Source organism: Stegostoma tigrinum, chromosome 14 (assembly GCF_030684315.1).
Source record: "Stegostoma tigrinum isolate sSteTig4 chromosome 14, sSteTig4.hap1, whole genome shotgun sequence".
Lineage (NCBI taxonomy): Eukaryota > Metazoa > Chordata > Chondrichthyes > Orectolobiformes > Stegostomatidae > Stegostoma > Stegostoma tigrinum.
The window spans coordinates 65,247,401-65,273,689 of record NC_081367.1 but is presented as its reverse complement, the minus strand read 5'-3'; the positions used below and the strand labels follow the sequence as shown (position 1 = coordinate 65,273,689).

At 42.2% G+C, this 26,289-nt stretch overlaps 1 protein-coding gene across 1 annotated transcript in view; it reads right to left on the bottom strand.

Moving 5' to 3' along the window:
- Positions 1 to 10,584: 10,584 nt before the first annotated feature.
- Positions 10,585 to 26,289, bottom strand: part of LOC125457449 (succinate receptor 1-like) — a 35,148-nt gene continuing 19,443 nt past the window's right edge. Inside the window, 5 exon segments of the mRNA XM_059650848.1 lie at positions 10,585 to 11,607; positions 16,502 to 16,600; positions 19,939 to 20,030; positions 21,981 to 22,048; positions 23,179 to 23,263. Of these exon segments, the coding sequence (XP_059506831.1) occupies positions 10,585 to 11,607; positions 16,502 to 16,600; positions 19,939 to 20,030; positions 21,981 to 22,048; positions 23,179 to 23,263 (1,367 nt within the window).

Sequence of the window (26,289 nt, the reverse complement as noted above, 5' to 3'; positions counted from 1 at the left end):
CCTCTATAATTTGATCAACAATTCTCCATATTAATAATAATTTTGCATTGTCATATTTTGTGACACGAAGTCTGGGAAATCCCACATTCCTAATAAGGGATTAGAATTTCTACAGTGCGGAAAGAGGCCATTCAGCACATCAAGTTTGTACTGACCCTCTGAACAGTATCCCCTAGACACATTCCTCCAACCGCTATTCCTATATCCCTGCATTTACCATGACTAATCTACCTAAGCTGGATGCTACTGGGGAATTTAGCATGGCCAATCCACACCTACCCTGGACATCCCTGTACTGTGGGAGGAAATGGGTACATCAGGCAGAAACCCACACAGAGAGAACATACAAACTATATAGGGAGTCACCTAATGCTGGCATCAAACCCAGGCCCCTGGAGCTGAGAGGCAGCAGTGCTAATCACTGAGCCACTATGCTGCTCATGTGAGATGGGTGAGATAGGTGGTTTTTTAAATTATTACTCATTCAGAGAATGAGGGCATCTCTGGCTGGGCCAACATTCATTGCCCTTCCTGGGTAAACCTTCAAAAGGCAGAGGTGAGCTGCTTTCTTGAACTTATACAGTCCATTTGTTGTAGGTACACCCACAATCTTATTACTGAGAAAGCTCCAGGATTTTGACCCAGTGACACTGTAGGAATGATTCTATATTTCCAAGTCAAAAATAGGGACGGCATGGCGTCTCAGTCGTTAGCACTGCTGCATCACAGCGCCAGGGACCTGGGCTCGATTTCACCCTTGGGTGACTGTCTGTGTCAAGTTTGCACATTTTCCCTGTCTCTGTGTGGGTTTCCTCTGGGTGCTCTGGTTCTCTCCCGCAGTCCAGAAATGTTAGGGTGGATTGGCTAAGCTAAATTGCCTGTAGTGTTCAGGGGTGTGTAGATGAGGTGGGATTAAGGAGAATGGGTGTGTGTGGGATGCTCCAAGCATTGGTGTGAATTTGTTGGGCCAAAGGGGATCCACTGTAGATGATTCTATGATGATTCAGGCTGGTGAGTGGCAGCATGGAGAAGAATTTTCAGGTGGTGTTCTCATCTACCAGGTGCCCCTGTTCTTCTGTATGGCAGTGGATGTAAGTTAGGAAGATGCTGACTAATGACCCTTGGTGAAAGTCTGCAGTGCATCTTGAGGGTGGAACATACTGGTGTTGGGAGGAGTCACCTCTTGCAGCTAAAGCTGAGATGACTGATATTGAACAACAACAGAAGTTGCTGGATGAGCTCAGTAGGTCTGGCAGCATCCGTGAAGAAAAAAATCCAAGTTAATGTTTTGGGCCTGGTGACCCTTCCAACATCTTCCTCTGTGTCAGGTACAATTCTAACTGACAAACGCGTTTCCCCCGATTCCTGTTGACTTTAGTTTGTCCAATGTTCCTTGATGCCACGCCTGGTCAGCTTGCACATCCATCAGTTTGCTTAGTGCTGCTGTAACAAAGTTTCATGAACTACACCCATCTCTTTCACGGTGTCACCCATCCCTGAGCCATTGGCTCTGCCTCAGTCCAGTCATTGCTGAAATCCCTATCTGTATCCATGTCAGCTCTAAACACGTACATTCTACTTCAATTATAAACTGTCCTGCAATATTTGTAAGTGTCAACTTATCACTTACTAACATGCTCCTTTATCTTCCCTCCCTATACAGTCCTGCAAGACATAGGTTTAAGGTGAAAAGGGGAAGATTTAAAAAGGACCTGAAAGGCAGCTTTGTCATGCAGAATGTGGCGCATGTGTGTAATGAGCTGCCAAAGGAAGTGATAGAAACTGGAACAATTACAATTTTTAAAAGACATTTGGACAATCACATGAAAAGGAAAGGTTTAGAGAGATATGGACCAAATGTAGGAGAATTGAATTAATTCACTTTAGGTCACATGGGCAAGTTAGATGGAAGGATCTGTATGACTCTATGGCTCTATAACAATTCATTCTCAAGATGCTTATTGTCATGGTTAAATGATATTAACAGCTTCCCCGACAATAAAATGTGAGGCTGGATGAACACAGCAGGCCCAGCAGCATCTCAGGAGCACAAAAGCTGACGTTTCACAAAAGCTCTACATTGGGGAAACCAAGCGGAGGCTTGGGGACCGCTTTGCAGAACACCTCCGCTAGGTTCGCAATAAACAACTGCACCTCCCAGTCGCAAACCATTTCCACTCCCCCTCCCATTCTCTTGATGACATGTCCATCATGGGCCTCCTGCAGTGCCACAATGATGCCACCCGAAGGTTGCAGGAACAGCAACTCATATTCTGCTTGGGAGCCCTGCAGCCCAATGGTATCAATGTGGACTTCACCAGCTTCAAAATCTCCCCTTCCCCCACCGCATCCCAAAACCAGCCCAGATCGTCCCTTCCCCCCACTGCACCACACAACCAGCCCAGCTCTTCCCCTCCACCCACTGCATCCCAAAACCAGTCCAACCTGTCTCTGCCTCCCTAACCTGTTCTTCCTCTCACCCATCCCTTCCTCCCACCCCAAGCCGCACCTCCATCTCCTACCTACTAACCTCATCCCACCTCCTTGACCTGTCCGTCTTCCCTGGACTGACCTATCGCCACCCTACCTCCCCACCTATACTCTCCTCTCCACCTATCTTCTTTTCTCTCCATCTTCGGTCCACCTCCCCCTCTCTCCCTATTTATTCCAGAACGCTCACCCCATCCCCCTCTCTGATGAAGGGTCTAGTCCCGAAACGTCAGCTTTTGTGCTCCTGAGATGCTGCTTGGCCTGCTGTGTTCATCCAGCCTCACATTTTATTGTCTTGGATTCTCCAGCATCTGCAGTTCCCATTATCACTTAACAGCTTCCCCCTTGGTTCTTCTATAAGATATCATGGACTGAAGCTCGGTTGGAAGTTATTATATAATTATGTGCCTTATTATACTTTCTCAACACCTAATAACCTCTGAAAATCAAGTTCATTTTTATCATTGAATATAATTTGTTGAATGTTAAACTCGCCTTGTTATGCAATTAATGATTATGAATTCATATACATGGGGGTTCAATGCAGTGGTGAATCCACAGTATACTGGATTTGATAGTCTACCTCGCATTTGTGGATCATTTGGTCCGCCTTGGGCCTGGTGGCCACTGTTTAAGGAGGGCACTTCTAGAGCTGGCGTCAATCCTGTAGTTCTCCTCCAACAACTTGAACTGAGTTTGGGTGCTTCCTATTCTGGTTCCCCATGTCATGCACTAATTGAGCAGTATATGAACCCATACCCAATCTATAAAAGTGTTGGCCAGCTGTTAATGAGAGTTTTATTCTTAGATCACTTCATTGAAGTCTGTCCTGGTCAGGATTTTCAGTGAGCCTTTTAACCATCAAAACCCCAAATATATATTTGACATCTTGGAGATGCCCAAATTTCTCAGTGTGTGTGATGCAGGATTTATGGACAGTGCTTTTAAATGCCTGCTCCACACTTTTAGGTTTTTTTTGTACAGCATTGCTACGTTTTCTTGGAGAGCATGCCCGAGCTTAGCCAATCAAGCAGAGCATCAACAGCAAAAAACTCATAAAACTGACAATTGAACATTACATCTCCTTCTGCGCATGATATCAAGTGTCTTAACGGTTTTGGAAAAGAACCTGAGTTCAACCTAACTAGTTCTTCAACAAATTTGAATCTTGCCTCACCATTTGAAAAATGGATTCCAATTCAGGCACCTACTCTGAATACGCTCAGCAAGTCTGGCAACGTTTGTGGAGAGAAATCAGAGTTAACATTCGAGTCCAGTAACTTAGTTCTGATTTCTCTCCGATGATTCTGCCAGGCTTGCTGAACTTTTCCATCAATTTCTGTTTTGTGTTTCTGATTTCGAGCCAATACAGTTCTTTCATTTTTTAAAAAAACTTTCTCTGAATACCTTTGAGATATGCCCACTACCTTTTGGAGGTACAGTATCTTGCTATTCATTGACCTCATTTGAGATAATGTGGAATGACTTGGTTTGGGCTCAGTTCACTACGGAAATGATGCATGACCAATGGAAGCAATTGGCTCATCTTGTCTGATTTTTAAAATTCTTCTGAACGCAACAACTTCAAAGAAAGGACATGGATCACAAAAATAGTTATATTCTGACACAAGTAATACCCATACCTTCAAGTAACAAATGATCATATATTTGAATTCAATATCACAATAGTTCCTTGTATCGCATTAATGTACAGAAACTGAGTTTAAAAATACAATATAGTGAGCTGTACATTTAAAATATCTGAAATGAAAATCTTCAAATCATAAAAATGTTCCTGTTTTATATTCTGTATACATAGCCTTAAAATGTCTATAAAAGAGACAGTTATGAACCAGTTCAAGCCCCCTCAAAATATATTAAGAAGATAACCTAGATCCTAGTATTTTCTTATTATAATGTTAAGGGTAAGATGTGGTGTTCCAGATGTGAATTGATTGGTCAAATTTAATCAACCCTATCAAAATACTTATCAAAATAATAGACATGTTAACTATGACTAATTCACTGCTCCAGTTTTGTAATATTCTATAAATACACCTTTGGCAATGTAAATTCAGTAAAATAGATTGTCTCCATGCTTTTCTAACAACCGGAAGAGAACTCCCAGCTTAGCTGTAGCAGAGGGAGGAATATGAGCTTCCACATCCAGCTTCAATACCCCAGCTACTGCAGAAAGCTAAAACAAAAAATCCTGTTTCTGTGGGATCTTGACCTCACCCATTCAGGATGCTTCTATTGTTCCAACTTTAAAAAGAAATCCCAAGACCTCACAAGCTGTTTCCTTTATTATCTTTGAGCATTCTGCTCATTGTGTCTGTCTCAACCTTTCCTCATACAAGAGAAAGCACAAAAGACACCTGTTAAAGCTATTGGATCATCACAAAATCTACAATGAACAGTATGGAAATAACTATGGGTGGACAGATATGGTCATTTGTTCTCTTGAAAACAGAAGGTGAAGGTGAGGGAAAAAGGTTAGGGGAACAGACATAGCCACCAAGAAATCAGACAAGGAGAATGGTATAGAATTGTTGAAATGAATAATATTAATTGCATTTAAGCGGAAGCTAGCTGAGCAAATGAAGGAGAAGAGAGGCTGTGCTGATAAAGATAGTTGTGCAAAGAAACTTAAATAAAGCAAAAGTGCTGACATACACTGATTAGACCAAATAGCTTGCTGGTGTTGTGCTGAATATCCTATGCAATTGTCAATTGTTGGTGATGAAAGCCAACACAGATGCCATCCACCTGCACAATGCCTTCCAGGATTGTGAGGAGGTGGTGTCCTAGTGCTAATATATTGGTGGGGTAATCTAGAGCCCCAGTCCAATGTTCTTAGGGTATGTGCTCAAATCCTACCATAGCAGATGGTGAAAAAGTCAAAGGGCCAGCACATTTGCAATTGACAGTATGGTCTTTGTAGTTAGGATGTATGAATTCCTGATCCAGTGTCAGTGCCAATTTTTTTCCCTTGGGCAGCAAATTATAATTTGACATGTAAATTCCTAATCATCTAGTGGCCTGGTGTGGAGTTTATGAGACATTAGCCCAAAAAGGACCTTCTGCTATTTTGTCAAATTAGCCTTTCTCCTATGGTCATAGTCATATATTCCTACCTTCTAGAGCACTGTCAATAAGAGTGATGAGTCACACTCACGTCTCCGCATGAATGACTATTTAGAAGCCATGAACCACAAAACCATAGATCATTGCTGAAGCAAAATTGGCAGCTTCTATGCCAGGCAATTGACAATGTAAAAACCAAAAGCAATGTGTTCAGTTTTACACATGAAGAACTAAGTGTGAAGACCCACCTTATTTCTGTCTTCAGAAGAGGAAAATGTCAGGATTTGTAGAGTCCCAACAGTGTAGATTCAGGCCATTCAGCCCATCAATTCCACTCTGGCCCTCCAAAGACCATTCCATCCAGTCTCCTCCCATTGCCCTATCCTTGCAACACTGTAGTTCCCATGGCTAATCTAACCTAGCTCACACACCCCTGGACACTATGGGCAATTTATCATGGCCAATCCACATAATTTGCACACCTTTGGACTGTGGGAGGAACCCAGAGCACCTGGAGTAAACCCACACAGACACGGGAAGAATGTGCAAACTCCACACAGACAGTCACCCGAGGGTGTAATTGAACCCATGTTCTGGGGCCTGTGAGGCAGCAGTGCTAACCACTGAGCCACCATTCTGCCCAGTTCAAAGGTAGAAGCGTGGAATCATGGTGATTGAGGTTCCATCGTTTAGTTACGCGAAACTAGATTTAAACCTGTTTTACATTCCCTTGTCATCTGTCCAATGCCTGATACCAAGGAGATCTGCAAAGTTTCTCACTCAATTTAGAGTTAGATATTTTTGGAAGATCTCAGGGATCAAGAAAATTATCCTTTGGAAGTTAGAACTTCCCAAGGAATTTTCATGGAGACCAGCGAACCAGGACATCTCAGTGCTCAAGGTGAATCTTCAGCCTTGATAATCCAATGATCAGAAGGTTTGGCCCAATGTGCATTTTCCTTTCAATCAAGGACACATGGATTCTATCATAGATACTATATTTGCTGAGGAGGTAATGAGAAGAGTATAGTTTATTAGAAAAAACAAAAATTGCTGGAAAATCTTAGCTGATCTGGCAGCCTCTGTGGAGAGAAAGCAGAGTTAACTTCTGGGGTCCAGTGACCCTTCTACATACTGATTGTAGCTTGGAAAAGGTTGGTGTATATGGAAGACGGGGAGAGGGCTAAACAATGGATGGAGATGGAGCCCGAAGAAGATGTTGTTTATTGTTCATTCTAAGTAGGCACTAACCATTGGCTGTCTCATTATTAATTGCCCATCCCTAAATAACTTGTAGTGGTGAGCCATATTCTTGAACTGCTGAAATCTCTGTGCAGAAGACACTGCATAGATTTCCTACAGAGTAGAAGCAATCCATTCAGCCCATCGAGTCCACACAAACTCTCCAATGGGCATCCCACCCAACATCCTTACCCTATCCCCAGAACCCTGCATTTCTTCATGGCTAATCCGCTTTGTCTGCACATCCCTGGACAATATGGGTAATTTAGCGTGGCCAATCCACTTAGCCTGTACATCTTTGGACTGTGGGAGGAAACACATGCAGACACGGGGAGAACATACAAATTCCACACAGACAGTCACCCGAGGCTGAAATCGAACCCAGGTCCCCGGGACGATGAGGCAGCAAGTCTAATCACTAAGCCACCATGACACCTTCTCATGGTGCTGGGCTTTTCCAGGATTATGATTAACCAGGAAGAGGAATTAAAATATGTGCACATTATCAAGATGCTGTGTGACTTGAGGAGGGAGATGGGGGAGTGGGAAGGGGTGACCTTGGAGATGATGGTGGTCCCAGACCTTTTGACACTCAAGGTGCTGGAGGTTGTGAGTCCACGAAGCTGTTGATAATGAAGACTTGATGACGTTTTCAAAGCTCATCTGTGGATAGTTAATACCAAACCCATAATGTCTCAACTATGGAGGGGGTGATCTATCCTATGTGAATTACTTAAATGAATGATGTGATCTTAGCCCCGACACCCACCCATTGCCAATCTCCTGATGCAAGGTCAACATATTACGATGCTTTAAATGGCATCTGAAATCTCATAAAGAAATTTACATCAGGGATAAAGTTGACATGGAGAAAGAAAGTAGCAACATAAGAAAGATCCTGCAAGGTAAGTCAAAGAGCTCAAAAGGAAAATTCCATTTTGTAATGGTTTACAAGTAATTGGACTGTGACTCAGATGCCCCAGCAATGGTTTGCCAAACTGGAAAGCTTATTTCATGAAGCATTCGCAGAGAAAGGTCAGAAATTCCAGTTCATAAAGATGTAGATACATCCTCTGTGATGTTGTCCCATTTAGAGCCTAGCACTAGGCATGAGAAGTCCCTTGACTCAGTGCAGGCTTGTTTTAAGGAATGAGTAGTGCTAAAGGGAAAATGGTGGAAAAGCACAGTGGGCCATTAGCCTCTAAGAGGGAGATGATGAGCACTTGGCAGTGAATATGTTTTCCCTGTGGACAGCAGCAAAAGTAAATGGGTGGAAATTAATCATAGAAGTACAAATGAGGCCCATCTGCCCATTGAGTCTGCACCAATAACAAGAAACTACTCGAAATCTGTACTAGTCCCAAATCAGGGCCCTATTTAAGGACAAACCAGCAGGTCAATGCTTGGTCCAAAACTGGGCATCCACTCTTGTTAGTATATGCATAGAAACATTCAAACATAGAAAAAAAAATGAGCAGGAGTAGACCATTCAGTCCATCTCGTCTTCCCACCATTGAATATGCTCATGGCTGATCATCCATCTTAATATCTTGTTGCCGCTGTCTCCCCATTCTTTCTGATCCCTTTAGCTCAAAGAACCATATCAAACTCCTTCTTAAACATATTCTAATGTTTTGGTCTCAACCACTTTCTATAGCAGAAATTTCCATAGATTCATCTCTGAGCGAAGAAGTCTTTCCTCATCTAGCTCCTAAATGGCCAACACTGTCTTTAAATTATGACTCTTGGTTCTGGTATCTGTGTCTGTCACTCCTGCACAGAGAACCTTGTATGCCAAAAAGGAAGGTTGCCTGCACAATCGCTTCTCTGTTGTGTCATTGTCTTTACTATAGTTATTAATTCTAAATTAATCATTGCTCAGTGTTGTTCCCGCTTTATCACAAAACCCTTTAAACGGCAATTTGAATTCATATTTCAGAATGTACTTCCTCTCAGTTTTGTTACTTTCTTTAAAAAAAACAGTCCATTTTTCAGCTGTAAGCTCATTGTTTAATCTGGACAAGTAATTGTGATCTAGTTCTGCTTTTGTTTAACGTTCACTTGTGTCTTTGGGTAACTTGATCTGATTTGATTTATTGTGACATGTACTGAAATTGAATGAAGAAGATTGTTTTGCATGCTATTTAGGCAGATCATACCAAATGTCAGTATATTAGGGTACTAGAACAGAATGCAGAATATCTTGTTCCAGGTACAGAGAAGGTGCAGAGATCAACTTCAATTTTTGAAATTTTAAAAATAATAATTTGATATAAAAATTATTTTGTTTCCGATTTCCAGCCTCCACAATTCTTTCAGTTTTTTTAGAGGTCTGTTCAAAAGTCTGATAATAGCAGGGTAGAAGCTGTTCTTGACTCTAATCCTAACTTTAACTTGTGTCCTGGTAATATATGAGGAAGGTTTTCCTCTAAGATTGACAATGGTCCAACTTGGAAAGTATCTGCAAAACTGCTTACCTTACACTGAAATACATTCTAGGCAGTACTGTTAGGACACCTCTTTCTCTTCCTTCACTCTTAGTATCTTGTACCTGACTGCAGATGTCACTGTTTGGTCATCACATATATCATCATCTCATGACTTTGCAATCCCTGGTCAGGGATCTGTAGATTTTGTTTGTTTACATGCAATGTGTCCAGGAGACTGAGGAAAGTCACAATGTACATGATGAAATTTCAGAGAGCTACAGGAAAATATTAACTTTCATGGAAAGTTATACAATGGCTGCCATATTAAATTATAAATTTCTTTCAGGTTATCTTTGGAAATAAAGGAATTATTTTGCAAAGAGACAGCAACAGCAATTTGGCAGAAAAAAGAATGCTTTTTTGGAGCAATAATGGAGCAATCAAGTTGTGCAGGAACAATTAGTTAACATAAGAATTTCAAGATGATAAAAAGACCAACATTTATCTAGATAAACAAGCCAAAAGAACTGCAGATGCTGAAAATCTGAAAGGGGGGCAGGAATTGCTGGAAAATCTCTGCAGATTTTGCAGCATATGTGGAGAGAAATCAGATTTGACTTTCAGGTCCAGTGACCCTTCCTCAGAACTCTGAGCCGAAACGGACCCCAAACATTAGTCTCCGCAGATGCTGCTAGTCTTGCTGAGATTTTCCAGCAACTAATGTTTTTGCTTCCAACATTTATCTAATTTGCTTTTTATAATCTTGCTCCACTATTGATGAAAATTTTGATCCATTAAGCCAATGAAATTTTGCAAAAGTCTCAGACATGAAGTGAGCAACACCTTGGGGCTCAATATCGAGTTCAATAACTTTGGAACTTGATGCTATTCATCCATTTGTTTTATGCACCCCTCATTCTGTCCCCATTCGCACAAACTCCTCGGCCCATTATTACATTATATGGGTTGCATTCAGCATGGCTAACACATGCTCTTCTCTTAGCATTGGTTGTTTCTTGTTCAGCTTTCCTTCTGCCCTGGCCTGCTATCTTCTTGTTTACCTGCCACATTTGTATCTCTCTCTATCTGCCTCTCTGAGCTCTATACCACCTATCGGTTCACCTCTCCTCTCCCCAAGCCCCAACCTGCTGCAGCATAAATTACAGTTTTTCTCAGTTACTAGCAATTCTGATGAAGAGTCACTGAGCTTGAGAATCCTGCATTCTTCCCATAGACCCTTCCAGAACGTCTGAGTTTCACCAGCAATTTCTGTTGTTTTATGTTTGAGGTTAACAACTATGATCGGATAGAGAGGTTTATGAATTATTTGATTAACTTACAGAATTATTGAGCCTCAGCATTTGTTTAAACCGGTCGACCTTGTGGAACTGTCCTCTTTCTGATGGGATACCTCAGACTTTCCCCAGAAGATGCTCTTCAGTTTGTTGAGGAACTGCTCCCTGAATGTGTCCCCCAAAATGAAGTAGAAAATCGGGTTTGTAATGGAGTTGAGGAAAGCCAGGGGCCTTGAGATGGCGTACAGAGCCTTTACAGCTAATTTCCTACACTCTGACATGGTGCTGGTCTCCACTCGGGAAGCAATGCGAATGTTGCGCATTATGTGATAAGGAGTGAAGAATACTAAGAAAATGACAATGGCCAACACGACCAAGGCAAGCGGCTTTTCTGCCTGAACCTTGGTGCGCTGTTGCATTAGTTTCTTAAGGCTGCGTGCAGTTTGGAAATAGGAGAAAAACATGACGCAGAGAGGTAAGAGAAAACCAGAAACTGTGAGGCACAAGCTGTAAATCAGACTCTGGGAGGCATTTCCCGAGCTGGCATAATCCAAACACTGGAAGGAGGACTCATCGTCTGTGCTGTTGATTATCTGACCATCAATAAAAATGAATATAGGCACCAACTCCAGTGTTACAAAAACCCAGATGCTGAGGCAGATTATAACAGCATTGAACTTTTTCTGAAACCAGTGAAGCTTCAATGGGCTTACCACAAGGAGGTAACGATCGATGCTGATGCAAGTGAGAAACAAGATACTTGTATACATGTTAGCGTGAAGGATGTATCTATTTAATATACACGTGACCTGACCAAAAACCCACTTATTGCCTTTGGCATAGTAGATGATGAGCATGGGAAGGGTACAAATGAAAGCCAGGTCCGTGATCGAAAGATTGAAAAGGTAGATGTTGCTGCACTTCCATTCCTTCAGACAGAATATGTAGCCCCATATCACAGAAAGGTTACCGACCAGTCCTAAAATGAACTCTATTGCGTACAATGTTGGAAGGTAATACTTCTCCAGCTGAGGATTAATGTCCAAACATGTCTTATTCATTTCCTAGAAATTAGAAAACAAACACAGGTAAAACAATATGGGCACAGTAAAAGAGTTTGTCATCTATCATATGATTGTTTTACATTTTTAGAGAAGTAGTTCTGATATTACACTTTACATTATAAAAATGTTGAACTACGATTATAATTTCAATCTTTTCATTGTGCAATTGTTTCTTTGTCTCAGGACATAATTTACTCCTCATTATTCAACTGACAGATTTGTGATGAAGAGCAGAACAACAATGCAAGGTCACTTCCATTCATGTTTGGCTTCTCCAGGTTAGAGTCAAAGATCACTAGAAGCTTATAGAACAGAAGGGTGCTAGTTGGTCGATCATGCCAGTTTCAGCATTCTGATGCAGCAATCTAAAACCTAATCCCTGTGCCCTGATTTCACAGAATCCTGTGCCTTTTTCATTTGCTTCAAACTTTTATCCACTTTCTTTTGATTCCTGCCTCAACTGTTCATGATGCATTCTGTACTACGGCAAGCCTTCAAAAAGCTAAAATTTTCCTTCCACAATTTGTTTCCGCATGGTACTGGGGTAATCTATTTCTGGTGGTTGAAAATTTGTTACCAGAGAGAACAGAAATAAAGGGGCTAGCAGTCTGCAACTGTGGGGAAGCAATGAGAATTAATGGTTGGGACGCAGGGCTTTTTAATGCATAATTAATCACTGTGATGAGATTAAGTGTGAAGTATCCAGATTAGGGCCTTTTGTGATACAGTGGTAATGTCCCCACCTGTATGCCATGAATCAAGTTCAACCGGCTCTAGAGGTGTATCCAAATGCATAAACCCATAGAGCTGTACAGTTTGGAAACAAACATTTGGCTCAACTTGTCCATGCTGACCAGATATCCTAAATTAATCTAGTCCCAATTGCCAGCATTTAGCCCATATTATTCTAAGCCCTTCCTGTTCATGCACCCATCCAGATGCCTTTTAAATATTGTCATTGTCTCAGCCTCTCACACTTTCTCTGGTAGCTCATTCTCTTTCCACACCACCCTCTGCGTAGAAAAGTTGCCCCTTAGGTCCCTTTTATATCTTCCCTCTCTCACCTTAAACCTGTGCCTTCTAGTTATGGACTCCCCTACCCTTTGGCTATTCACCCTATCTATGCCTCTCATGATTTTATAAACGTCCATAAGATCACGCCTCAGCCTCCAATGCTCCAGGGGAAAAGAACCCCAGGCTATGCAGTTTCTCTCTACAACTTAAACCCTCCAAATCCAACAACATCCTTGTCAATCTTTTCATGCACCCTTTCAAGTTTAGCAACATCTTTCTTCCAGCAGTGGGGCCAGAATTGAACACAGTATTGTAAATGTGGCAAACCGATGTTCTGTACAAGCACAACATAAACTCCCAACTCCTTTACTCAATGCACTGACTAATAAAGGCAAGTGTGACAAATGACTTCTTCACCACCCTTTCTACCTGCAATTCCACTTTCAAGGAATGTCTCTGCAATATCTCTTTGTTCAGCAACATCTGGGCACGTTGATTAAAAATATCTAAAATATCCAGATTTGACAATAGACAATAGACAATAGGTGCTGGAGTAGGCCATTCGGCCCTCTGAGCCAGCACCACCATTCATTATGATCATGGCTGATCATCCACAATCAGTATCCTGTTCCTGCCTTATCCCCATAACCCTTGATTCCACTATCTTTAGAGCTCTATCCATCTCTTTCTTGAAAGTATCCAGAGAGTTGGCCTCCACTGCCTTCTGGGGCAGAGCATTCCATATATCCACCACTCTCTGGGTGAAGAAGTTTTTCCTCAACTCTGTTCGAAATGGCCTACCCCTTATTTTTAAACAGTTATTATTTAAATTTGCTAATGATTGGTGGAAAGCTAAAGAGATATATGCACCCACAAGGCAGCAAAATACTGGAGATTTTAGAAATGTGAAATAAAAACATAAAATGCAGGAGAAACTTAGCAGGTCTGGCAGCACTCATGGAGAGAGAAGCAGAGTTCATGTTTCAAGTCTGGCGTATCTTCTCTTTGTAACTGAAAGGAGTTAACATAGAACGTAGAACAGTACAGACCCTCAGGCACATGATGTTGTGCCAACCTATTATCCTACTAAGATCAAACTACCCTGCATACCCTACACTTTACTAATTTGTATGCATTTATCCAAGAGCCGCTTAAAAGTCTCGAAAGTATCTGACTCTATTACCACTGTCCGCAGCACATTCCAAGCACCCACCAATCCCTGTGTGAAGGATTGACCTCTGACATCTCCCCTATACCTTCCTCCAATCACCTTAAAATTATGCCCCCTCATAATAGTCATTTCCTCCCGGGGACAAAGTCTCTGACTATCCACTCTATCTATGCCTCAAAATGTTTCTTTTTGTGCAGTAGACAGAGTGGGAGGAGGAGCAAGTAGCGCAGGCTGTTACAGTGTCCAACGCCAAAGACAAAGGTGGTATGGTTATAAAGGAGTGAAAGAGATGTAAAGTAGGTGGAAATGTTAGGTGAGAAAAGCAGAAAATGGGTCTGCTCTGTTCAGAACAACATCAACAAAAGGCAAACAGGACACAGCCAAGGGAGAGTGGAGGTTATATAAGAAAAATGCAGGATAAGGGTCATGCTTTGAAGCTAAAGAACTCAATATTGAAAGCTAGAGTCTTTAAAGTGGCTTAGCAAGAAATGAAGTGTTGTTCCTTCAGTTTCAGTTGAACATTACTGGAATGTTGTAGCAGGCCCAGGATGGAACTGTTAATATGAGAGCAAGGTGGTTAATTGGAGCGGTAATTAATATTGATCACTATAAGGTAGATTTACTGCTGCCACTGTCTTTCAAGATAGGAATCTATAGGACACACCTGGTCTAGTGTGACAAAGGAAAAACACTTAGTAGTGGGCCAAGAAGACTTGGTTTGATACAAGTTTCATTCTATATGGGGGTGGATGTTATTGTTTGCAGAGGTTAAAGATGGAAAAGTACCAATGTGTCAGAAATTTATCATGACCCTGCTAACTTTTATATTTAACTTGAGCCCATTTTTGCATTCACGCACTGGAAACCCTGATTGGACAGGCTAGGAAGTAGACACTAAATTGTATGTTAGCCTGAAAATCAAGACGCTCAGAGCACAATGCTGAGAACTTCTTACTGCATTAACACAGAGCTTTGATAAGGAGACAGTTGAGTATAGTTTTGCTCTCTATACTTGAGGAAGGATAGGCTTTAGAGGGGTTGTAACAAATATTGGCTGAATAATTCCTGCGCTAAAATTCATCTACCTACTCTCTGTCCATTTAGCCAACTCGCTCAGCATCATCTTCACAATTTATGATTATCCTTAACTTGGTACTATCTGCAAATTTAGGGATAACACCTAACTCCAAATTGTTCATGCAAATTAGAAAAATCAAGGATACCAACACCAATCCCTGGGGAGCACCACTTCCAACTCCAGTCCAAGGCCCATCTGGACCAACCCGCAATTTCCTATCTTTTAGCCAGCTTCTAACCCATGCTGCCAAGGGTCTATCAATCCCAAATATTTTAAATTTGTTAACTGACCCAGCATGTAGCACCATATTGACTGGTTTCTGAAAGTAAAAAATATACAACATCCACAATTGTATCAGCAGTCAGTGCCTGTGGCCTCATCAAAGAACTCAATTACATTTTTCAGACATGACCTTCCCCTGAGGAAATCATGTTGACTATCTGGTATTAAGCTATTTTGCTTTATCTCATATTATGGCCTCCACCAGTTATCCCACTACTGATGTCAAGCTGACAGGTCTGAGGTACCCTGAATTATCCTTTGCCACTTTACAAAGTTATGTCATCACATTTGCAACTCTCCAACCTCTGGGAATAATCCTGTGTTCAAAGAGACCTGGAAAATTTCTGTAAACGACTCCATGATTAGTTTTTTTACCTCTCTCAGCAGTCTAGGATGCATCCCATCTGGGCCTGGTGACTTATCTACCTGGGGTGCTGCTAGCATTTGTACCACCTCTTCTTTATCTATCACTATACTGTATAGTTACTCAACAGCTGAATTTCCAACAGTGCGATTGTCTCCTTTCTCTAATTTAGTAAAAACAGGAGTAAAATATTCATGTAGCACCTTAGCCATATACTTTGTTTCAGTGAGCTGTTTAAACTGCCTGAGATCACTCCTTTTCTGAGAGTTAGTTTGGGATTGAGGGGTGGGGGGAGAAATTGACAGATGTTAAAAAGCAATGATTGAAGTGACTTCATAGAGAATGAAGCTTCATGCCATTGTAATGAAAACACCAGGAACATAGGAAAAGTGAGAAGTTCTTGAATTTTGTGACATGAATCTACCTTCCAATTACATCATAGTATTGCGGTACTTTAACCTCATATCGGTGGCTGGGTATTATAACTTACACCCTAACATAAAAATCTAACAGTCTCATTTATTTTTAATTTTCAATTCAACACCAACCTCAACAGCTTTGCTGGTTAACAATTCCTGATTTCCATTGTTTATTCCTGAAGAAGAAATGCTTCCTTATATTATTCCTGAAAGATCTCATTTCAGTTGCAAGATTATGCACCATATCTTGGATTCAAGGGGATATACTACACACAATCCATCAGATCCTGGAAGCATCTTCAATAACTCAAATAAATTATTCTTTCATAGTCTATCATTGGCAGGATGTAAGCCCAGTCTATGATGCCTGACATCATATTTTTATTGGATCCCTCTATCATACACTCATCTTCTGCTAATAATATATTTGAAGAAAATTTTACTATTTGGTATAGAAAGGCTGTTTGTCCTTATATTTCAAGTGGTTCTTAATCAACCATCAGCCGAAGCTGTGAATGCTGGCATGACTTTCAACAAAGGTCAATGTTGAAGTTTAGACATCAAACCACAGTCACATTCTGGCTCTTCCCCAGACTTCCTATTCCATAGGCTCTGGATAACATCCATCGGAGCCCACAGCAATGCTGTTGCTGCTTAGCTACCCTCTGAAATGGCAAAGAGAGTCATTCAATTCAGAAGGTACTTATTGATAAGGAAACAAATGCTGAATTGCCAGAGCTGTCCCTGTCACGTAAGATTAGATTAGATTACCTACAGTGTGGAAACAGGCCCTTCGGCCCAACAAGTCACACTGCCCCTTGAAGAATCCCACCCAGACCCATTCCCCTATAACCCACACACCCCTGAACACTATGGGCAATTTAGCATGGCCAACCCACCTAACCTGCACATCTTTGGACTGTTGGAGGAAACCGGAGCACCCGGAGGAAACCCACGCAGACGTGGGGAGAATGTGCAAACTCCACACAGACAGTCGCCTGAGGTTGGAATCAAACCCGGGTCCCTGGCGCTGTGAGACTGCAGTGCTTACCACTGAGCCACCGTGCTGCCCCAGAAAGGGACTCGCCCAGGCTGAGCACTAAAGTGACCAGGAAATAGGCTGCCCCGGGACTCGAACTCAGACCCCAGCGGTCACAAACCCGCGTGCTTACCGTTACGCAGAGCTAAAAAAGCTTGTAGAATTCCTCATTTCCCATCACGCTTACAAAAATCATCAAAAAGAAAATCGAATAACTTTGTATTTCATAGTGCCTTTCATAAGCGGACGATGTCTCGAAACATGTTTATAATATATATAGATAAATATTTTGGAAATGTAGACACTGTTTCAATGTTGTGAAAGAGGGCAACAAAGGTCTCACAAGGAGAAAAGACTGGATACATAATGTGTAACCTTACCACATTGAGATGTTGTTTCTGCCCCCTCTGAATCAAAAGCAGTCAGTTTGAAAATACATTTTTTTCCATATTATTCATTTACAGCTAGGCCAGAATTTATCGCCCATCCCTAATTACCCAGTTGGCAGTTAAGAGTCAACCACATTGCTGGGGGTCTGGGGCCACATGTAGGCCAGACCAAGTAAGAATGGCAGCTTCCATTTCTAAAGGACATTAATGAACCGGGTGGGCTTTTCCAATAATAAATAACTGATTTATGGTCATCGCTGGACTCTTAATTCCACATTTTTAAAAGATCAAATTCAAACACATGACAGGATTTAAGCCCAGGTCCCTAGAAAATTAACTGACTCTCTAGATTGACAGTCATGATAATACCACTAGGCCATACCCTCCCCAAGTAAATAGCATCAAGCTCACCTCGATATTTTTGGTCCGCTGGAGTCAGAAGCTGGAAGTTGGAATATGGCCTTTAAATTCTAAAAAGAAGAGAGCCATAGTCAATTAAGTCGAATGACAGCCTTTTGTTGGCAAAGCATTGGAAATAGGAGTCCCCTTTAAACCTGTGTTCTCTTAGTATTCCTCATTTTATAATTCCTGTGTTGTATGACACCTCATTTCACTGAGTCCCATTAGTAACTAGCCTCTCACAAGCATAAACAAAAGATTCATCAGGCACTGCACTATCCTAATATCTGTACAATCTTTATAAGAAATAAAAAGGTTTTGTTCTTAGAAGAAAGGAAAACTAACTTTCAAATGGAGGTGAGCAAGGGATCAGTTAACCTGGCATTATGAGTAGCTGACCATAGTCATTGGCAGAAAGGATTTAAATACATGATTGACGTAGCAGAGATGATAATCTCCCGGAATAATAGATATCAATAAGGTTAAGTGGAGAGAAGGGGTTACAAGAGAAAACATCCAGAGGTGAGCCACCATCTTCTTAAGAGAAGACCATGAGTACCCAAAGGGAGAACAAAGGCTGGTATGGGAGGGATGTGATGGCATTGGAGGGGGAGTACAGAGGAGATTCACCAAGATGTGGCCTGGCCTGGAGACGATTGGCTATGGAGAGACTGCATGTGCTGTTTGCTAGACCTCTGGGCTATGGGAGCGTGTTGCTTCTACTCCTGCAAAGGTGCTCCAAGATTGGGACAAATGTTTTTCATCTCTCATGGCTCATATATTTTATTTCTTTGCTGGCTTCATTAATGCACCATATCTGAAATGTTGCTACTCTCAATAAAGTGCCAGGAAATTGTGGCAAATTGTAAATTGCCTGTCCTAATTAAATGTGATCATGAACTCACTAAAAGTAACAAAAGACATGCAAACAAAAGTTGTGCAATGGGACTGAGAATGGAGTTAGTGTTGGTAACTACTGATCACCTATTCGTTTTCAGCATTTATTCCAGTAAACTAACAAAATAGCAAAGGCCATACAGTTTAGTCATCAATGTCACTGTCATTGAAAATGTTGCTAAGAAAGAAATAATTTTCCTTATATAACACTTTTCACGAGATAAAAACTGCTTGAAATGCTGTGCAACTTTCAAAGTCGATTCCCAGTTGAAGTGTAGAAAATAAGACCACACAAGCAATGCAATAAAGAGAGCATTTGTCTTCATAATATTGTTTGAGAGATAGAGCATAGAACAAAGAAATGCCCAGCACAGCAACAGGCCTTTTGGCTCATGATTTTGTACCAAGCATGATGCCAAATTAAGCTAATCCCTTCTGTCTGCCCTTGGCCCACATCTCCCCATTTCTTGCATACTCATGTGCTCATCTAAAAGTCCCTTAAATGCTGCTATCGTATCTGCCTCCACTGCCACCCCGTGTAAAAAACCTGCCCCTCACATTTCCTCTGAACTTACCCCTTTTCACCTTAGATGGTTGTTCCCAGGTATTAGACACTTCACCTTTGAGAAAAAAGATTCTGACGATCAACCCCATCCATGCAAGTCATAATTCCATCAAGTCCCCCCTCAGCCTCTGCTGCTGTAGAGAAAACAACTCAAGTTTTTCAAGCCTTTCCTCGCAGCTCAGACCCTCTAATCCAGGCAGCATGCTGGTAAACCTCTTCCGCACCCTGTCCAAATCCTAAACTTCCTTCCTGTAATGTGGTGACCAGATAAATGGCATCCAATCCATTAGGGGAGCTCCTTCTTTGAAATTGCGTTATTAGATCTAGAATAGCCTTCCGGGAAGACAAGTGAACATCCATGTAAGATAGTACATACCCAAAATGGCAAAACCAGAAGAACACAAGGAATGGGGAATAAAGGATACTGTTAACAAGTACTTTGTGACAAACCCCATTTGTCAAAGGTAGGCTTTGAGCTACGACAAAGAGAAGGGTCGTTGCTAACTGTGTTCAGAACCAGCTAGGGGTCTGACATTGCCAAAGTCCACTGCTTGATCCTTCCTACATGCACTTCTGGAAAGACACAAACAATGCTGCATATTACATATTACAGGCTAATCACCTTAAATGGGACAAATGGGAAAGCTATCACTTGGCTTCAGGGATTGGCTTGGGCTAAATGGTAACAAAAAAGCCTCAGTTGAAATTTGGTACCTCTGGCAGTGCAGCACTCCTTCGGTACTGCACTAGAATGTGAGCTTGCATTTTGTACACGTCACTGGAGCAGAGCAGTTCTAGTCTCTGTGCTACAGGAGGGACGTGCATGCATTGGAGGGGAAGTACAGAGGAGATTCACCAGGATGTGGCGTCTTTGGCTTTGAGGTGAGGTTGCATGGGCTATTTGGAGCAGAGGCATTTGGGTCAAGGGGGTGGGAGGAGGGAGGTGGGTGAGGGGTGAAGTGGGAGGTGGGGGGGTGCGGTGCAAGGTAACACCTGGAAGGGGTGTATCGGATAATGAAGGGCTTGGAAAGGGCGAACAGAAAACAGCTGTTCCCCTTAGTTGAAGGGTCAATAACAAAGCAGCACATTTTAAAAGTGCAAAGCAGGAGGTTTAGAGTGTGTTTTAGGAAAATCCTTTTTGTGGGAGTCTGGAATGTGCTGTTTGGGAGGGCAGTTGAGGAAGGTAAACTCACAACCTTTAAAAAGTACTTGGTTGAGCACTTAAAGTGTCATGATATTCACGGCTATGAGCCTAGAATTGCAAACTGGGACTAATGTCATAAAGCCTTAAAACACAGAAACTGACCCTTCAGCCTAAACCCGTCCATCCCGACCAGCTTTCCCAAACTGAAGCGAGAGCAGGAACGGTGGTCAGCAGGTCCAGAACAAAAATGGCTAATGGTCTGGGATCAATCGAGCTCAATCTGACCACATGGAAGGCCTTGTAGAAAATCTTTTTACCTTTATTTCTTATTTTCCTAATTTATAAAATGTATATCTGTGACAAAGTATATATTTTTTTCCTTATTTTCTCTATTATTTGTCCCAAGATTTGTACTTAAGAAGGCACTGTGTGTTGGCAACATTATACACTTTTCACTGCATTCCCGTCCTTTCGTAACATGACTTCACATGACAATAAGCCTAATTCTAATACTGATTTCATGTAGTGCGACAGATCCAAAAGGCCTCTCTGTACTGCGGAAATTTGAAATTCTACGATTTAGTCTACATCTTTTGACTCAGACAAGTTTGCTACAAACCAAGCCATGGATAATATTGAAATACCTCCACAGAGGCCAGTATCCTATCAGCACTCCACCTTTTATTTACATGTGGTGAGTCCTTGACACTGATCCAGCTCTCTCAGAACGAGCAGAGCTTCTGACACCCCTGTTTACGTCTGCCAGCCCGAATCGGGGCTCCCTGATTAGACCAGGTTAAGACCCCCAATCAGGGAACCTTATTCTATAAGCTCAAGATACTGGCCTGGCTAAATTGGTTAAACTTCAGTGTGTTTCCATGCCTAATGTGCAAAGTTAATTAGGTCATGCAAGCCCCTTAATAACTTTTACCTACACACTGAGCTTAAGCATGGATAAGTTGGTCCAATGGGGACAAGTTGTGTGATCAAGAATATAAAGACCAAAAGCATTCACCTGGACTTATCAATGACTTTTTTGGTTATATTTTATGGATGGTGATGGAATTCCATGCCAGATATCATTGACTAAAGTGATATAACAACCACCACCTTGACAGCTCTCCATAATAAAAAGGATTCATAACCCTCATAGAGGAGTAATTCCTCCTCAGCTCTGTCTCAATTGTGTGATCCCTTGCTCTGAGATGATGCCCTCAGGTGTTAATCTCCCAGAGGGGGAAATAAACTTTCTGCATCTATCTTGTGAAACCCACCATTGAGTCTTATACGTTTCAATGAGGTCACCTCTCATTCCTCTGAACTCTAATGAGTACAGGCCCAACCTCTCCTCATAAGACAGTCCCTTCAGACGTGGTATCAGCTTTGTAAGCCTTCTCTGGACTGCCTGTAATAGTAGTATATCTTTCTTTCAATAAGGGGGCCAATATTGCTTGCAGTATTCCAACTGTTTTATCTGACTGGGATGGCAAGCTCAGGTCTGGTGTTGTGGCCTCCACTCCCGGCCCTTAGAAAACAGGAAGGCCTCACTGTGCACCATCATGTCCAAAGGAGCTCCAGATCTCTCCCTGCACAGCAGAATGTGCCAACTTACCCCAGCCTGCCATGTCCAGGCCAAATGCTAGGAGCTGTTCCAGGCAGCTCCAGACTGACAGTGCTTGCCTGCGCACACAATGGGCTTTTCAAGACTGCATGAGTGCGGAGGATGGCAGTGAATTCTGGGATTTCAGCTGAGTGGTGAGTTGTTTTGGGAATGGCTTGTGGTTAGATGGGGCTAGGATCAGACGCGGGGACTGGCAAAGCAGTAGGTTGGTAATTACTGGAGCAACTTTGGTAAGACACGGAGAATTATTTTCAGCCTTGCAGCGAGCAAACCTCTGAAAAGCTTGATGCAACCAACAAAACATAAGATTCAGCCCAAAGTTACCACTTCCTGTAAGACTATGAGAAACAGGCCTGGACTTATCAATGACTTTTTTGGTCATTGAGAGTGTCTGGAGCATATCGTCTCCATCAAATTCGCCATCAAACAGGCCTGTGTAGGTAGATTTGTGTTACAGATCACGTTGGAAGTGGGGCTTGGAGTAGGAGTAGGGCACTTGGCCTCTTTGAGCCTGTTGCGCCATTGAATAAGATCATGGGAGCCCAGAAAAGCACATTTAAAGCTGTTGCAACTCAATCCCAAATAGGAGATCCAGAGGGTATAATCTAAGAAAGATTTTTTATAACTCAGCTAAAGAGGTTAAGTATCTACCTGTAAATCCTTTCAATACATGCCATTGGCAAGTGGTAAAAGAGGCGGGCATTGCTGGTCAGCCATGCGATGGGAAATTGGACATTCCACAATTATTATCTGCAGCTCAGGAATGGAACGTGTATGTTGCTACTCCAAGCCCCACTTCCAACGTGATCTGTAACACAAATCTACCTACGCAGACCTGTTTGATGGCGTATTTGATGGAGACGATATGCTCCAGACACTCTCAAAAATTTTAGTCCTACTCATTTCATGTCAGATCTCTTCGTCTGCGCTTAATTACCTTAGTGTCATTGAGCTACAAAGGAAGAACTGTGTGTTGACCTGAACTCTACCAAACTGCCACGTTTGCTGTAAAATTGGAGGGTGGGCCATGGTATTATAGAAAGAAATTTTGAGCTGAACTCTGACACAGTGCGCAAGTTTTGTTTTTCTGTCTTTTTAACCATTGGAGCCTGATTGGCACTGGAGAGAACAATACAGCTAAGCGCGAAAATATTTAAACAATTAAAATATAGTTAAAAGTACAATTTACCTTTCAGTGGTTTCAGAGTTCCATATAAGCAACTCAGCTTTCTCTGTTCCCTTGTGCAGAAATGATGAAGCAAACACAGCCTTTGCTGGTTTAGAATAAAAACATTTGTTTCAGGAAGCTACAAGAGATGTGAAGGAGTATGGAATTGAGGTGCATTGAGAGGATTAGATGATATAGAGTGGAAGGATGTTTATACGGAATTCTGAAACCACTGAAAAGTTATCATATTTTGAAATATATTTTAGCTAATTAAATATTTTTTGCACTTTGCTGGGTTGACATGCCTGTTCTGTTTATTTTACATTATTATAATTTCTATAAATTTTACATCATTCTATGTGTGAGATTTTCAACATTAGGTTCACAATAGTTACAAACAGAATGTCACAAATTCGCTCTTTTACATTTAATTTTACTTATGCATTGTTTCTTCTTTAAAAATATGACCAATTGGTAACAAATTTTGCCTATCCAAAATTGCTCTTGAGATGGTGCTAGTGAGCTGCCTTCTTGAACTGCTGCAGTCTGCGTGGTACGCACTGTCAGGAAAAATATTCCAGAAGTTGGACCCAGCAACAGTGAAGGAACAGTGATATAGTTCCTAGCTAAGATGGCTGTGGCTTGGAGGGCGTCTCGCATGCGCTGGTGTTCTCTTGTGTTTACTACCTTGTTCTTTTACATAGCGGAGATCACAGGTTTGATAGCTCTTGTTGAAGGAATCTTGACAAGTTGCTGCTCCGTATCTTGAAGATGGTAAAAGTCAGAAGTCCCACGGCAACAGGTTTATTTGAAATCACCAGCTTTCAGAGTTCTTCATCCGATGAAGCAGCAGCACACAGCAAGCTCGTGCTTTCAGATAAACCTGTTGGACTATAACCTTGTGCCGTGTGACTTCTGACCTTGTCCACCCCAGTCACACATCGGCACCTCCACATGAAGATGGTACACACTGTGTACCGATGGTGAAGGGAGTCAATGTCAAAGGTGGAGGATCGGGTGTGATTTAAGAAGGCTGCTTCTTAATAATATTTTCTCATTTCTCAACCATTCTGAAGTCTTCCTAACTCATTGCTCATGCCTGAGAAAAAAGGAACAGTCTCTGCCCTGGAAATTCCCAAAAATGTTGCAATACCCCCTTCCTTTATTCATTCGCAGGATGAGGGCATCGCTGGTGAGGCAGTATTTATTACCTATCCCTAGGTGCCCAGAGGGCAGTTAAGAGTCAACCACATTGCAGTGGGTCTGGAGTTAAACATAGGCCTGATCAGGCAAGATGGCAGTTTCCTTCCCTGAAGGGCATTAGTGAACCAGATGGGTTCTTCCCGACAATTGATTCAAGGTCATCATGAGACTCTTATTCCAGATATTTAGCATTCCAGCATCTGCTGAGGCAGGATTTGAAACCAGGTGCCCAGAATGTAATCTGGGTCTCTGAATTGGCAATCCAGCAATAATACAATGGGGCCATCACCTCCCTCTTAGAGGGGATGTATTTGAAATACCAAAATCTTAAGATGGGGGTTCTTCATAATGTATTTTAACTTTTATTAGAAAGGGATGTATGGGTTAGAAGGGGTGAACGCTAGGAAGTTGTTTCCGTTAGGCAGGGAGACTAGGACCCATGGGCACAGCCTTAAAATTAGAGAGGGTAAATTTAAAACTGAAATGAGACGACATTTCTTCAGCCAGAGAGTGGTGGGCTTATGGAATTCATTGCAGCAGAGTGCAGTGGAGGCCGGGACGTTGGATGCCTTCAAGGCAGAGATCGACAAATTCTTGATCTCAAAAGGAATCAACGGCTACGGGGAGAGTGCAGGGACGTTGTGTTGACATGCCCATCAGCCATGGTTTAAATGGCGGAGTGGACTTGATGGGTCGAATGGCCTTACTTCCACTCCTATGTCTTATGGTCCTATGGATGAGCTGTAGGAGTAAAATCAGGGCATTGTTTGTATAGATTGCACCTGGAGTACTGTGTACAGTTTTGGTCTCTACACATGAAAAGAGATATCTTTGCTTCAGAGGGATTGAGTGCAACAAGAATGATTTTTGAAATGAGCAGACCATCCCAGGAGGAAAGATAAAGTGGATAAGGACAATATTTTCAAGTGTTTGAAAACCTAGAGGCAATGCAATTGAAACATACATAGGGATTAATAGGGTAGATCAAATCATAGAATCCCTACAGTGTGGAAACAGGCCATTTGGCCCAAAAAGCCCACACTGCCCCTCTGAGCATCCCACCCATATTCATTCCCCTACATTTCCCATGTCTAACCCACCTAATCTAAACACCCCTGAACACTATAGGCAATTTAGCATGGCCAATCAACCTCGCCTGCACATCTTTGGACTGTGGGAAGAAACCGGAGCACCCGGAGGAAACCCACACAGACACGGGGAGAATGTAAAAACTCGACACAGACAGTCAGCCAAGGCTGGAATCGAGCCTCGGTCCCTGGCGCTGTGAGGCTGCAGTGCTAACCACTGAGCGACCATACCACCCTCAGGTGCTGAGAGGATGTTTCCACTGACTGGAGAGTTAGAATTAGGGGCCCTCAGAGTACGGGGTTGGGACTGAGATGTGGGTTTGGAGTTTGGAATTCTCGTCCATGGCACGGTGGAGGGATTCGAGCTATCTCACCCATTGGTTAGGGAGTAGGAATAAACCTGGTATGTCTCTTTCCAAATATACTGCCAGTGTTAATTTGCCTTAGAACATTTTACTGGCCTCTGGCAGTCTTTCACCAGTCGAGGATGCCGGTGACAGTGATTTCACCCAGTGAGAGCTGCCGACCAATTCACTTCAGAGAGCTGGGTGGCTGCCTTGGCAACAAAAATTGAAGACTGAGGAGTGAGCTAGGCAGGGAAACCAACCCATTGTCAGCTCAGCTTCTAATGATTCCCGTTAATAGCCTTTGATTCTCCCTTGGCCCACCTTTACCCATTCCCTTGTTTGCCCAACTGTTTTTATCTCTCTCTGGACTCCATCTCTACCTATCATTTACTCCTCAGCCCTCAACACTTCTCCACCTTCAGCATTTATCCCAGCACAAATTAATCATGAAGAGGGGTCAGTGGACCCGAAATGTTAACTCTGTGTTAATTTTG